Genomic DNA, 15,624 nt, shown 5'->3' on the forward strand with positions numbered 1-15,624 from the left:
ATTGGGTGCACATTAAAGCCCAGATGGTCAAAGTTAATTCAGAGTTCCCCACAAAAGCGTGCTTCATAATCACACGTAAAACCTCAAAATATTATTTTGTCCAATCATTCATTTGCGAATAGGACTTCATTTGAAAAATGATTGTAAGCATTGCAACTATTTCTCATAAGCTTTAACACATATACCGTAATTTGTCAGCTTGACGTTCTGCATAATAGATGCAGTTTAGAGTGGTGCAGAGTTACGGATTCATCTAGCTTTGTGCTTCCATATTTATGTTAAACTTACTGATATTTAATAATCCTTGTGAACATTTCTAGAACCCCAATGCAACAGTTGCTTGCTGTAATCGGTAGAATTCCGCTTTCATGCTTCAATGCAACGAACTTTCATATAATTGGTTGAGCGTTTGTCTAATGAGAGCATTTATGCGTTTTAATCTTAGTTGACTGGAGAAATCAGGGCTAGCTCCGAGGTAAAGCTTTCTCATAAATATATAACAACTTGCAGCATGAAACACGTCCTTTCCTTCCCGAGGTAGTATGCTATATTTCGAGTGGAAAGATGAGGCCTGTCAGCCGGTGCGGAAGCGGAATAGCAAGAAACAGCCGGGGAAGACTACCCCACATGTTAATGTGACACATTTACGTTGCATTGTAGTGAAATAAAGCTTGTGTCGTCAACAGAACGATTTGACACGGCCAACTGAGCGCCACCATTGAATATGAACTTGTAGCTGCGTTGCATGCATAGAGAAGCAGCCCACAGACGTCATTTGGTGAGACAGAGATTATTTCTAAAGTTATTGCATTCGATTGACCCCCTGTGAATTTTTCCCAGAGTGAACCTAGTAAAGCAGTCTAAGATAAATCATCCGTGGAATTAAATTAACGTATATTACTTGGTGTTATCAATGGTAATTCTTCATTGTAATTTGGTTATGAAATGTCATGCGGTAAAGAAGTGGCAGATTGCCAGGCAAATGAGCAGGAATGCTGGGCCCGCGAAATTCAAGATACAAAAAGAGGTCTGCAAACGATGATGCTTCTGTCCATGACGCGGGAGCTGTCCTACGGCATTCTTCCGAATGATAAGACGACGTTTACCTAAAGTGCTTCATTTTTGCTCACGTCTCAGTCCTTGTGGTAGCAATAAAAATCTAGCGTTGCCGAGAACAGCGTGAGTAACTGGTCCGAATATGTGTTCTAGCTTATACTTGTTCAATTTATTCACTTCGAGCGACGCATCGAGTGATCTAACGCTAATATGCGGACTACGTAGGACTTCCCTTTGAGTGGCAATTCCTCGATTAAAAGATATCACTTTCTACACTTCGCTTTTCAGCGTCAATCTCGTTTTTCTCGGATCCAAATGACACTCCTGCTCAGTGTTGCGTCTAGCCGGTGCCCTGCGGCTTTAATGAACCCCTTTCTGGCCAACTCTCCTGGCACGCTTTCATTACTCGAACCTCGGCAATCACCTTCGCTAGGTTCATGACCGGCCAAGTGTTTACAAACCACATCTGTTACAAGCACTCTTTGCGCAGACGACGGCAGGCCCATTTCTGCTAACCCAGACTACCGCAGGACCTTATCCAAGTAGGACGGCACTACCTGTACAATTTGGAACAAGTGGGGCGTACAGCGATGCTGGGACACATTTGGGTTCATATTAAAGAACCCCAGGTGGTCGAAATTGTCCCTGAGTGCTGTATACTATATACGGCATGCCTCGCAATTAGGTTGCTGTTTTAGCACGTAAACACTCCAAGAGTTAATTTATTGCTGGTGACGACGGCCGCACAAGTGCTTTAGCCATGCGGCAATACATCACGTGTCGATTCGGTTGTGCCTGCAGAAATGCTGTCCCGCTCGCGACATGTGGACGTCGAAAGTCACGATGCACGAGTAGTACGAGTTCCGACGACCAGTACAAACGCTTACGCAATCTTCCTCCCTAGCAGCACTCAATCAATGCCGTGCCCTGTTCACGAATAGGGCTTTCGATTCGGCCCAAGGCGAGGTGCGAAATGAAAGAACGGGTGAAATGTACGAACGTGCTTGGCATGGCGGCTCAGTGCTTATCGCGTTCTGTTGCTAGCCGCAAGGTCACGGGTTCCAAGCCCGCCCGCGGCGGCCGCATTTCGATGAAGGCAGACACGCTCGTGTAGTTAGACTTAGGTGCACGTTAAAGAAGAACGCGCGTTGAAACCTGCAAGGCAGGGCGAGATTGCGACTACTTGTGAAATACAATAGCACGGGTTCGTACAGGTCAATACCACCTCTATGGCAGGGAGTTTGCATCGTTTGTTTGCTGCGATACTACATTCGCTGCGGCAGTGTATTGTTAATTCGGTACTGCGGAATACCGCACAACGCTGAAGCAAAAGCTTACCTTAAAATGGGAGTTGCAGCGCGCATTTTCAACGTGTCCTTTCGTTCACTCACGCTACGCGCAGATGTGAATATCACCGACACCTGAACTGGGTTTGTTACGTGGCGTTTTTCTGCAGCTATACGTCCTTGCGGCAGAACGCCGATACCCAGGTCGGCGCTTGAACAGATTTAAACTAACCCAGATCGAGCACTGCGTTGCAGTGTTACTGGCATTGCAGAGGCACTTTCTTTTAAAATAATCCCCCGTGCCACAGACTTAGCATTCCGGCTGAAATAAAACATAAGAGACCTATTGGGGGCGGGGACTTACGGAGTCGCCATCTGTCGGAAGCGCCGCCCTTGCGTAGTATGAGGGATCACGCGGCGCGCTCCTCACAGGTTTCGCTTACGGCGTTCAATAAAAACACCACGCGGCAGCCCTCCTGGACATTTCTGTGCGTACTCTCAAAACGAGGGGAAGTTTTTTACTGTCCAAATAATAATCTTGGGCAAACCGAAAGCACAGAATTGTTCACAGACGCTATCTGTTTACCGAATACCTACAGTGAAAGCCACTGCGCGCGGTCGCCGCGATGGAGTCTCCCGAACCGGCTTCTTGCGTGAAAGGTAGGTAAACGCTGAGAGCAAACTATGTGAAATATGTTCTTATAGTGGGCTGTCTGCATAACCAAATGGATCATAACAGAATGAAGCCTCAATGCAGTGACCGGCTGCGCGTCTGCATACATATCGGCGCACAATGTTTCGCTTTCGCTGCGTGCGCGTTATCGCACACCGTTCCGTGAGCTTTAGGCCACAGAATATGATCATTTGACAGTACACAAACAACCATTGTTGCTTGGGCGCTATCAGAACTGTTCAAAAAATAATTTCAAAATAGAGAATTCGACGCCTACGGCGACTGTGATTGGCCATCGCGACGATTCAATCATTTTTTTCTAAATTGTTGGGCGTTCCAATATTATTTCTCAAGTTGCGTCGCACTGTATGTTTATCGCACTTCTCAGCCTGTGATTTCCCGCTGCTTCTTTTTCGTAATACAGTGCATTAATTCATAATACAAACATGACAATATGCCATGCCTTTTTTTTAATGGGCTTCTTAGCGCTCCCTCTCCATTCCAGTGAACTTGCCAGTATCTCGTATCAACAAGTTCATAGACCAAACCATCCTGACATTAGCCGGGCAGCGGGCGCGGGCGAGCGCCTCAGTGCGCGCGTTCTGCTACTCGCCGAACACCGCGCAGTCCCGGCGCCATAGCAGGAACTTTCCTCGCGTCTGTGCTTGCTGCATATCCCGAGCTGTGGCCGATGGCTGTCTGTCGGTTTTTCTAAATTTCGCGAGCCATGCTTCATTCAGTGTCTTGTCCGGCTACGTGTGAATAAGGCTGACAACGGGCTCCGTTGCTTACATCCGGCACTGCGGCACCGAGTAGTAGCCTACCACGCTGCAAGCCTCCAAAGGCAGCCACTATCTATTATAGTGCTTTCAAATGTTGTCAAGCTGTAATGCCTCGCCACTTAATCAAAACCGCAGTGCAGCTGGGACTTTAAACATTCGTTTTCAGCTCGCTTCGCGGCGCTTCTGAAAGCCGACATGGCCGCTGTGTCCACGTGATAACTCATGCCACGTGACGTCGACGGTGGCGCCAGCTTTGCCAGTGGTGGAGCTCGCGCCCAGTAGTGTTTTAGAGCGCAGCTCTTCGGCGCCCGTTCCTGCAGCGAGCGTCGGCGTAACCGAGCGAACGACCACAGCGAAAGATGAAAGCGGACGCGGACCACAGCGTAGGGGGGGGGGGGGATGAGAGACGCGAGGAAGCAAGCAGTGAGGAGGGCAGCGCAACCAGGAGGCGGAAAGCGGAGGAGCGTGTGGCGAAAAGGGTGACCATCAAAGCGGAGTGCCGGCACGACCAGGCATGCGGCCAGCGCGGAAACAAAGCGCTGGCGTGGACTTCGGACCCACTGCGCATGCGCTACTTCGACTGCGGCGGCGCCACCGCCGCTAGAAAACGCACCGAGCGCGAGCCACGCGCTCACGCTTTCTTTCTGAACAAAGCGACGCAATCGGTGGAAATTGGCCTCGAGCTCCACCACTGGAAAAGCTGGCGCCACCGTCGGCGTGACGTGCTATTAGGGATCACGTGGACATAGCGGCCGCGTCGGCTGCTTCGGGAGCGCTGAAGCGAGCTGAAAAGGAGTTTAAATTCCCTCGTACGCTGCGGTCCTCATTTAGTGGCGAAATTTTCCCGCTTCGAGTGTCTCCTTTACAACGCTTGAAAGCACTACAATAGCTAGGCAGTGGCTGCCTTTGAAGACGCGCAACATGGTAGGCTACTGCTCGGTGCCGCAATGCCGGATGTACGCAACGGAGCCCCGTGTCAGCCTTATTCACACGTAGCCGCAGGACAAGAAGATGCGTGAAGCTTGGCTTGCGAAACATAAAACCGGCAAACAGTCATCGGCTACAACTCGGGTATGCAGCAAGCACAGACGCGAGGACGATTTCTGCTACGGCGCCAAGTCTGCGATGTTCGGAAAACGCGCACTGAGACGCTCGCCCGAGTCCGCTGGCCGACTAATGTCATGACGGTTTGGTCTATGAACTTGTCGATGCTATAGACACTGGCAAGTTCACTGGAGTGGTAAGGGAGCGGTAAGAAGCACATTATAAAAAAGCATGGCATATGGTCATGTTTGTGTTATGAATTAATGCACTGGATTACAAAAAAGAAGCAGCGGGAAATCGCACGCTGAGAATACCGATAAACATACAGTGCGACGCAACTCGAGAAATAATATTGAAACGTCCAAGAATTTAGAAGAAAAAAAAAGTTTGAATCGTCGCGACGGTACATCACAGTCCCCATAGGCGTCGAAGTCTCTGCGATGAAATTATTTTTGAACAGCTCTGATAGCGCCCACGCAACAATGGTTGCTTGTATACTGTCAAATGCTCATTCTGTGGCCTAAAGCTCATGGCACGGTGCGAAAATGCGCACGCGGCGAAAGTGAACCAGTGCGCGGACAAGCATGGAGACGCGCAGTCGGTCGCTGCGAATCTGTTCGATCGCTGCATTGAGGCTTCATTCTATTATGCTCCATTTAGTTATACAAACACTATAAGAACATATTTCACATAGTTTGCTCTCAGCGTTTACCTAGCTTTCACGCAAGAAGCCGGTTTGGGAGACTCCATCGCGGCGACCGCGCGCAGTGGCGTTCACTGTACGTATTCGGTAAAGAGATAGCGTCCGTAAACGATTCTATGCTTTCAGTTTGCCCAAGATTATTACTTCGACAGTAAAAAACTTCTCTCGTTTCGAAAGTACTTCCAGAAATGTCCGGGAGAGCTCGCGCGTGGTGTTTTCAGTGAGCGCTGACAGCAAAACCTATGAGGAGCGCGCCGCGTGATCCCTCATACTACGCAAGCAAGGCGCTTCCGATAGATGGCGACTCCGTAACTCCTCACCGCCAATGCTTCGCCTCCCGCTGCTGCTCAACGAGTTACCGGAGCAAGGGCTCAGCACCGTCTCCGAGAGTACCTTGTCCTTCAGAACCAAATTCTCTGCTTTATATATCACGAAGTCAACACACCTAAACAGCTGCGCCCAAAATTCGCATTAGTATCGTAATCGTCGGAAAGTTTTTTTATTGAAGGGCATGGCGTGCATGGTTTAAAACACCGTAAATACAGTCATTGGTTTCATTTTTTTTAAGTTTCCCATCGAGAACATTTATAACTGGCCTGCTCTGGTTCGCAGTTTGGCGACACTCCATTAATTCGCCGTAGCTCGAGCAAACAGGACCGACACGCATAGGCCTGACCGTGTCTTACGATTTTGTTCATTCCATCATTTTCCTCCTCCGGTTCTATTTCGGTCACCGCTGAAAACGGCGATCGGACGAAACCGGCTTGTGTCGCGGATGCAGCCAGCCACTGCGACGACTGGCTGGCTGCATCTCGGCAATTCAGCGCAGCACACGTTAGACATGGAGGCGGCACACGCGGGCGCTGTGTGTCAGTGTAGCAGTTGTATTTTGCCTTCTTGTCTATATTTTACTTCGCTTTATACGCCGCTGTAAGACGTTCACGATAACCCAAAACCACACTAGCCCATCGTCAAGTGGTAACTGTGCTTGTCGACTCGCAGCCACTATGATGAAATTCATGCTTGGCGCATTTTTTTAGCCCACAGAAAGATTTACAGAAGTAGTAGATAGCACAGTTCAAGTCCTCGAGCTAGATTACAGGAAGAGGCGGACATGGCTTGCACAAAAAAAAAAAAATCGAAATGCACTATTTAAAAGTAACACATTCTTACTCAATAAGCTTAACAAATTAAATTTTCGGCTTTAACATGCCAGTAAGAAATACATGGTTACGAGGCACGCCGTACAGGTTAATTTTGACCACCTGGGGTTCTTTAACGTGCACTCAATGCACGGTGCAGGGGCGTTTTTGCATTTCGCCCACGTCAAAATACGGCCGCCGTGGCCGGGATTGTGCCCCGCCCCCTCGGGTTCAGTGACGCAACGTCCCAGACACTAGGCCACTAGACGGCGGCTTGACGAGTAAGCATTTAATTACTTTACCAGACATATTGAAATTTACGAATTGTAGCCGGTGACTTAGCAAAGCAGATCCACTTGGAACGATTTCAGATGACACAAGTTTCCGAGATGTGCGCCACGAAATTTGTAATAAGAATGCAGTGTTGTTCTGCATACTTTTCAAACAAAGCGTGGTTTGATGCGCTGAGGCACGCGAATATCTGGAGCGCCAGTGCATTTCGTGGCAGTGTGTTTGGGAATAAATATGTGGACCCGCCATGATGGTGTAGTCGCTTTGGCGTTGCGCTGCTAAAAAAAAAAGAATTATGGGGTTTTACGTGCCAAAACCACTTTCTGTTTATGAGGCACGCCGTAGTGGGGGACTCCGGAAATTTCGACCACCTGGGGTTCTTTAACGTGCACCTAAATCTAAGTACACGGGTGTTTTCGCATTTCGTGCCCATCGAAATGCGGCCGCCGTGGCCGGGATTCAATCCCGCGACCTCCGTGCTCAGCAGCCCAACACCATAGCCACTGAGCAACCACGGCGGGTGATTGCGCTGCTAAGAGCGAGGGCACGGGATAAAAACGCGGTCGCATTAAGATGGGGGCAAAATGCAAGAAAAAAAAAAAAAAAACGCTCGTGTACCGCGCACGTTAAAGAACCCCCGATGGTCAAAATTAATCCGGAGTACCCCACTACGACGTGCGTGTAATCATATACAGGAAGAAAGGGGGGTTAACCGAGGGGCCCCATTTTTATTAGTCATATCATAAGAAGCCAACAAACACGGACACCAATGACAACATAGGGGAACTTACTTGTGCTTAATCAACGAAATAAAGAAACGATGAATAAATGAAAATGAAAGTGGATGAAAAAGCAACTTGCCGCAGGTGGGGAACGATCCCACAACCTTTGCATCATATGCAGGATGTTCAAAGTGAGACTTTCCAGGTTCTCAAAAAAAAAAAAAAAAAAAAAATGCGAAGAGGACTACACAGAAGTCATTTTTCTACCTAGGTTATGCGGCCAGGCGGTCGCAAACTGTGAGGATAATTGTCGTCGTAATGTCAGTGTTTAATTAAATTCGGTAATTAACTTTTTATTTACTGCCCTTAGCATGTATGTTTATATTGAAAACTCCGGAGTGGTGCCATTTGGTGACTATTCCACTTTGTACAATTTTAGTAACGCGGCTGTGTCCCGAGATAAGCACGTCTGAAATTTCAGCCCAAGCCGTTTAATTACGCATGCGAGACGGCGGCAGCCGCTATGAGGCCCCTCCCTTGTGTGACGCAGCTGCTGCGTATGACGCTCCGCCTGACAAGAATGCGGGGTGACAGGCGACGGTGATTACTTTTCGTTCTTGGCCACCGTTTTCGTTCGTGGCCAGCGAAACCGAAGGATGACTTTGCGTGGCAGCTTGGCCCGGCTCTTTTTTTTGAAGCAATGACTTGCAGAGTTGGCGACAAAGTGCGGTGCCACCGTACACGTACTGCCGAAGCAATCAAGTGCAGGATTACGATACTGGCTTTGGTGTTCTTTTTTTTTTCATTTCGGAGGCTCAAATTCGTGCAAGCGCTAAGCATGAAACAAAGGTGACAACTGCCGGGCAGAACCTTAGTTACCAGTGGCGTTCCATGGACGCTGTACCTGTTCGAAGTGCGTGATTTGAGGCCCCTGCATTGCCTACGCCTGAAAAGCTGCTACGAAATAGAAGGACAACTGAACTGGCGTGAGTAGTGCTCTTCATTGGTGTATGCCTGACGATTTTTTTTATTCTTCGCGGCTTTGCGAAAGTGCTGAACAGATCAGGCATCGCCTTGCAAGCGCATCGAGTGAATCCCTGAGCTTCCATTATGTGCCTTTGCCTTTGCCACTGATTGCCTCTACTAAGCTGGGCCGTTGGAAGAAGCAAGCCCCGCGTTGGAACCTTCTGTGTTGAAAAATGGCTGCTTCGATCGTCTGGGTCGAGGTACTATTCTATGGCAGAAAAAAAATTGACGTATTGCTATCAATGGCGCAAATGAACGGCAGTGCCTCATTAGCGATGAGTCTGTACGCGTCTGACCATCCGGATCGGCGAGTTCCAACCAAACCAACATTTGCTAGCATTTTCAGACGTTTTGCACAATAGGTTCAGTTCACCAAAAAAGACAGCCAAAGAAGAGCGTCATTGATGAGGACTTTGAAATTGACGTGCTTGCCTGCGTGCATGTAATGCAAAATGCAAGCATCAGACAGATTTCTAAACAATGCAGGAAAAGCGTGGAAACGGTGCGCAACGTTCCAAAAACGCACGAATTTCATCCATACCACGTGAGTCTTCATCAGGACTTAAGTGAGGCAGACATTGAAAAACGGGCAGACTTTTGTAATTGGAGCCTAATAAAAATTAACCAAGATAAGGATTTTGTACAAAGAGTGATTTGGACTGATGAGGTTCGATTTTACAGGAACGGCAGAGTGAACATTCACAATGCCCACTACTGATCGCAAGAAAATCGTCACTGGCTGCGGCAGCACAACCAAATTCGCTGGGGTCTAAATGTGTGGTGTGGAATATTTGTAGACAGAATCACTGGCCCTCGCGTCTTCGAAGGGAACCTCGATGGAAAGAATTATGCGCACGAAATACTTGCTGGTGCCGTCGATAAATTTGCCTCGAGTCTCCCTCTCAACTAACTGCGGCAAGTTTAGTTCCAGCATGACGGGGCCCCACCACATTTATCCTCCACTGCAAAGAACTGGTTAAATTAACTTTCCACGGCAGTGGTTTGGACGCGAAGGAGAGATGTTTTGACCGCCGAGAATCCCCTGATCTCTGTCCACTGGACTTCTTTTTGTGGGGCTACGTGAAAGATCGCGTTTACGCAGTTGAGCTCACCGATGTCAACGACGTGAAGGGAAGAATAGTTACCGCCTGTAGAAACATCGACCCGGAAATGCTGCGCAGTGTTGTCGACTCGCCGCGAGAGCGGTTCATGTGGTGTGCTGCGGCGGAAGGCTAGAATTTCGAACATTTTTAAACCGTTGGTTTCTTGGCGATTGTCATAATTCTAAGTTGAGTAAAATTTCATATCACTGGAAACTAGTAGTGTAAGCAATGGTCTATTTGAAGCAAATTTCTAAAATGTTTGTATGTAGGCCATGGATTTACACTGCACTCGTTTTTTTTTTCCTGCTGCTGTTCTTTTATTCCCACTTCTTCCGAAGTAATGCCGGAATCCGAGCTGTGTGTAAATATATAAATATGAATGACTACAGTGACACAATTTCATGCTCTGTCATGAGGACTGGCAGATGCGTTCTAATTTTAAAAAGGTGAGAGAGAATACGGGCCGTTAACCTGCGTTTCCTAAGCGCTGACAATGAAGGGTCGTAAATTCTCTTTACGAATGTGCAAGGCGCCCTGGAAACTTTAGTGGTTAATAATACGCTGTGTGGCAGCTGCCGCTGTCGCTTTATGTTGTAAGATGGCATTAATTTCAATCATTCTGCAGGCAAAGCTTCCATTATTATAAAAAGAAACAGCAGAGCAGTATCGCTGCACCCGAGTGCATAAAAAGTCTTAAGCGGCAGGGCGTCTTCTCACCCACTCTACTAGCAATTGTTCAAACAGGGCTCGTCTCAAGTCGCTTGCACAGTCATTCTTCGATTTCGCTGGCCAAGAGCGGAAACGCTGGCTGAGAACGAAAAGTCCTCACCGTCGCCTACGACCCCACATTCTTGTCAGACGGAGCGCCGTGCGCAAAAGCTGCGTCACAGTAGGGAGAGGCCTCGAATGTGTAATTAGACGGCTTGGGCTGAAATTTCAGCCGTGCATATCTCATCACATATAGGCACGTTACTAAAATTGCACAAAATGGAACAGTCACCAGATCGCACCACCTCTGAGTTCTCAATATAAACATACATGCTAACTGCAGCAAATAAAATGTTAATTATCGAACACAATGAAATGCTTACATTACGACGACAATTATCCTCACAATTTGCGACCACCTGGCACCATAACCTAGGTGGACAAATGGCTTTTGTGTACTCACCTTCGTATTAAAAAAAAAAGAAAAACCCGGAAAGTCTAACTTCGAACACCCTGTATAGTTTTGGCACGTGTAACCTTAGCATTTAATTTAATTTAATGAATATATCGTGTCATCTTAAGAAATCAAGTGGATGCGCCGTGCTAAGTCCCCGCAGCTACAATTCGTGAAATATAATATGTGCCGCAATTTATTTAGTTACAAACCTAATTAGTTAACAATTATTAATAAGTCCATTATGAATTTTGTCCTCCCCGTGCAAGTCCGCCTCTTTCAGTAATCCAGCTCAAGGATTAGAGTTGAGCTACCTGGCACAAATTATGACAGCAGGAATAGTGTCATGGTTTTCTAGGCCCTTGGAATTTTCTGCACCTTCTGCGTAAACGAATTATGAGGATATTTGCGCTCCAATTGCCTTTATATATTCACGCCTTCTATAGCGAAAGTATGAGTAGTTTCACCAAGCCAACACCGGAGTCGGCGACACACCGTTCGCTATTAAAAAAAAAAAATATGCGCCAGAAATTCGAAACGTGAACGTTCGGCTCTCTATATTCAAAATTACTCTGACGCTGATCTCTTGCGTGTCATTTATCTATTCGCGATCTCATCACAGTTATTTATGATGATGACGAATGAACGCAAGGAAAAGTGAGAACCGGTGTTCCAGGTTCGTGGCTGCCAAGTGAAACCAAGTCAGAAGGTTAAATTTAGTGACACTTCGCGTGCGTGCACTTGGCTTCACTTGAGTGTCACTTTGGCTGCGTCGATCCATACGGCAAACCGAAGAAGTGTCATTCCGGATTGATGACAAGAACAATCTATGAAGCCATCATAAGCCTTGATATGATTCTCAGCATCTTGAGTTTTAGAAAATATTTACTGTTTCTTTTATGGAAAATACGTATTCACAAGGTGCTTCGAAAGACTATAATCTCTATAACGTACTCAAATCCAGACAGTCAAAATGGCGGATTTCCTGTACGACAACCCGGCTCGGGTCGAAAATGAACGTTTCAAGCTTGTTTAGGCTTCACTGTTGTCGCGGGCATGCTCATAACATTTGAAATCACGAAGAAATGGTCTTCAAAGGTTAGTGCCGACTCTGCGTTGAGCTTTCTCTTAGTTATTATTGAAGCAGTGCTATCGAGGCTGCACACTTGTGCGCAAGGCAAGTGTCACTAAACCTTTTCGTCCGACAGCCCGTGAGTGACACTTTGAAGTGCACTGACTCAAAAGAGCGAGACGTCTGCTACACGATGGACAGCAGACGGACGTTCACTTTGAGGCTGTGGGCTTGACGCACGTCTCAGACAGATAAACAGCGCTGTAGTGGTTACAGTCCACAGCTTGTAAACGTTTCTTTCTTGTTGCGCTACTGTGTACTCCTGCTCGTCAGCGATACTCGAGGGAGTGCCGACGCGCTGATATCTTCTTACAGCTTCGTAAATATGCCTGCAGGAGGCCGTGCTCGAGTGTTCGGCGATGAGAACCTCGACTGGTGTGAGCGCGAACATGAAAAGCACAGAACCACAGATCGCGGAGTTTTATTCTGTGACGGTGCGACAGACTAAATACGTCAGGTTACTGCATCAGTATAGGAGCTATCGGTATATCGGTTGCATTAACGGTGTACCAGTATGTCACCTATAATGTTATCAGCACTCCTGAATAATGAAAGCCCGATTAAGTGCCGGCTAGTACATCAATGCACTTCGCTACAGATTTTGCCGCTAATCACAGAATTTCTGCTAAAATGAATGTGCCTTCTCCGCCTGTCGAATTCACTTGCACATTTGCAACATTTGCCCTTACGGGGATAATTACAAATTATTAACCCCCGAGTAACTAGGAATGCTATCGCGAATGATCGTGCAAGAACTGTCCGCCTCCAAGTAATCCCGCTGATTTGACAGAATTGTACTGCCTGGCAAAGGCGATTTTTCATGCTACTAATAATAATCTTGTATGCTAGTAGGCATGTCCCAATTTTTATTCTGAATCCGTCAACACAAAGCTAAACAAAGCACGTGCCAAATAAACTTTCGTAGTGCGGCACATGATTAAGATTCTACTTGCCTCTAATTTATTTGCCTAGTTTTGCTTCGCCAAAAGGGGGAGTGGTGATTTCGTTAAAATTACGAACCAAGGAGCCTTTACCGGCGGCTTGCAGAGAACGTGCGGAAACAAAACATTTTGCGGGAACTGCACGAATGCACGTACTGAACTGCATTCTATAGCGACGCCTCACGAAGCAGGCAACTGGTATTACGCACACTGAAAAAAAAAGTCATTTACACCCTCAAAAGTGAGCAATGGGGCAGACTATCTTACAGAGGATTGGCAGCCGTACGAGCGAGAGAGAACGCGCATGCGCAAAGCCATGTCTAGACATCAGGCGTTGGCTTCGTTAGAGGGCGCAATATTGCAGTTTGACAAGCGCTCGCAGATCCCGTATTACTGGCATTATATTGTCCCGCTTGTACTACACCGACATGGTAAAAAAAAAAAAAAGGCAGCACTAAGTGGAATTGAGCGGCGATGGCCTGGCGATGGAAACTACGTAACGAGTGATGCGGACACGGATATTATGATTAATAACTGATGGTGTTTTACTGTTAGTATTAAATATAGAATTTAAGAGACGCCGTACTGGGCTGCTCTGAATTATTTAGACACGTGTTTAAAGGGACACTGAAGTAAAAATTATTTCTTCTGCATCAGTAAATTACCGTTCTACAACACCAAAAACACCGCTCTTACAACGATAAGACGTTTGGTAAGCCAGAAAAAGCGCAAGAGCGAAATACGGGTGGCGACGCCTACTGAAGTTCCCGCACCTGGGGGCTGTGATGTCTTGGATTTTGATGGAATCTTCTAGGGCCTAGTAATTATATATAGCGGTACAGATTGACTACATTGTGTTCTAAAGGAACCAAATATTACACATGGCAAGTTTCGGGAACACTTATTCAGCCAACGCGGCCCAAATTCGAAAACATACTTTGGAATCCCTGACGTCACGCTGACGTACCGGCGCTGGGGTTTCGGCGCGAAATTCAAATACTAATACTTGGACCTTCATTTTCTCATCTAATAATCAAACTACTTTTTTTAATGACTGCCTGCAGGGTCCTCAAACAATGCTTCATTAGTCTAAACTGATTTATTCTTTCGTTTAGTGTCCCTTTAACGTCCACTCAAAAATAATTTTTTTCAAGGAAACCTTCACGCTCCGCCACCCCCGTCCCCTTCCGCGTTTCTTCATTTCACTTTATTCATCTCCTACCAAAGTCACAGTACACGAGCATTCTTGTATTCCGCCCCCTCCAATGGTGCTCCCCCATGGACACTTCAGAGACAAAGGTAAATGGTATATACATCAAAGTTTGTAACTTGCAAAGGATTCTTCCATTTATTTATCTATAGAGCGGCTCGATTGTGATGACAACTGAATCTGGAATAAGCGATTTAGTAAAGCAAGTATCTTATCCGTCCTGCGCGTCCCACTTTAGACGCTGTTTCCACGCTGCTTCGGAAAGCGTTAATGAACACCGCGGTTTAAATCAGGATCATCGTTGTGGGAGCATTACCAGGGTCCTCCAATCATAGAAGCACCCTGATATTACTTTGCTTGTAATAGCAGTGCACTTAATGCGTCGATAAATGTACAAATGCCGTCAACAGCGGCGCCAGCGTCGCAGCAGACGCCATCGGGCATGGAACACAATGCGAGGACGCGAACGAACCTGCGCGATAGTTTGGTGCAGCCGCTGCATTTCGTACGCGCCGCACGCACGGGCAAAGTACTTTCCTCTGCTGCATGCGAGTCCTGCGAGGCCGCAAAGGCGCACTGAACTGAACACGCACGCATACATGCACGCACACCGAAGCACGTAAAGGAACGCAGCCAACTCACCGAGGTCTTCCCCTGTAATGCAAGCGACGCTCGTCCATGCGGCGCTACCACAGAGCGCGCCGCACGAGGTTGCTGAGGTCGCACGAAGCACGTGCACGCCAGCGGGGGCGGGGTCAGTCACGTGACCATCACCAGCCGCGGCGTCCTCGAGCTGACGTCAGCAGCGCAAGTGAAACGAACGGACAGAAGCAGAGACGCGCACGAAGCCGACGGCGTAGCCGCGGTGCGGTTTGACCCGTCTCCCCGGCTCTCGCCTGGGCGACCTCGTAAAAGCGGCGCGGGCTTTGTTTTTTCCTTCTCGGCGCTTCCGACGACGAGACGCGGTATCGGCTTGGCGGCGGCTGCGTGCGGCGCGCAGGGCAGACGCGAACGACGCGCCCGGCGAGAGGGTGTTTCAGCTTGCGTGCGTGCTGGCCAGCTGCCTGGCTCTGGGTGTGAGGACGGCTCGCTGCAGCACGCCGGGATGTGTTGTCTCGGTTGCGTGCCTAGGAGTGAGCCAGCTGTTGTGGCGTGATGGTTGAAGAACGATATAGTTACCCCAGGGACACGAAGCGGAGTGTAGCCGAGTGAATCGGTAGCGCCATCTAACCGCGTAGGCGCGAACGTGTCTGTGTTTTTACGCAATAGCGTTAAAGAGCCTCTATAGCGCTAAATTTGGCGTTTCGTGTCGGACGTCGCATCGGCAAAGCGATTTTCGAACCACCTATAC

General features: G+C 47.8%; 1 protein-coding gene across 1 annotated transcript in view; it reads right to left on the reverse strand.

Moving 5' to 3' along the window:
* LOC126534088 (N-acetylated-alpha-linked acidic dipeptidase 2-like) overlaps nt 1-15,244 on the reverse strand; it is a 58,918-nt gene extending 43,674 nt beyond the window's left edge. The window contains exon 1 of the mRNA XM_050181308.3: nt 14,916-15,244. Within this exon, the coding sequence (XP_050037265.2) occupies nt 14,916-14,953 (38 nt within the window). The 5' untranslated portion in view covers nt 14,954-15,244. The remainder of the gene's footprint in view (nt 1-14,915) is intronic.
* Between the last annotated feature and the right edge of the window lie 380 nt (nt 15,245-15,624).

Source organism: Dermacentor andersoni, chromosome 7 (assembly GCF_023375885.2).
Source record: "Dermacentor andersoni chromosome 7, qqDerAnde1_hic_scaffold, whole genome shotgun sequence".
NCBI classification, from domain to species: Eukaryota; Metazoa; Arthropoda; class Arachnida; order Ixodida; family Ixodidae; genus Dermacentor; species Dermacentor andersoni.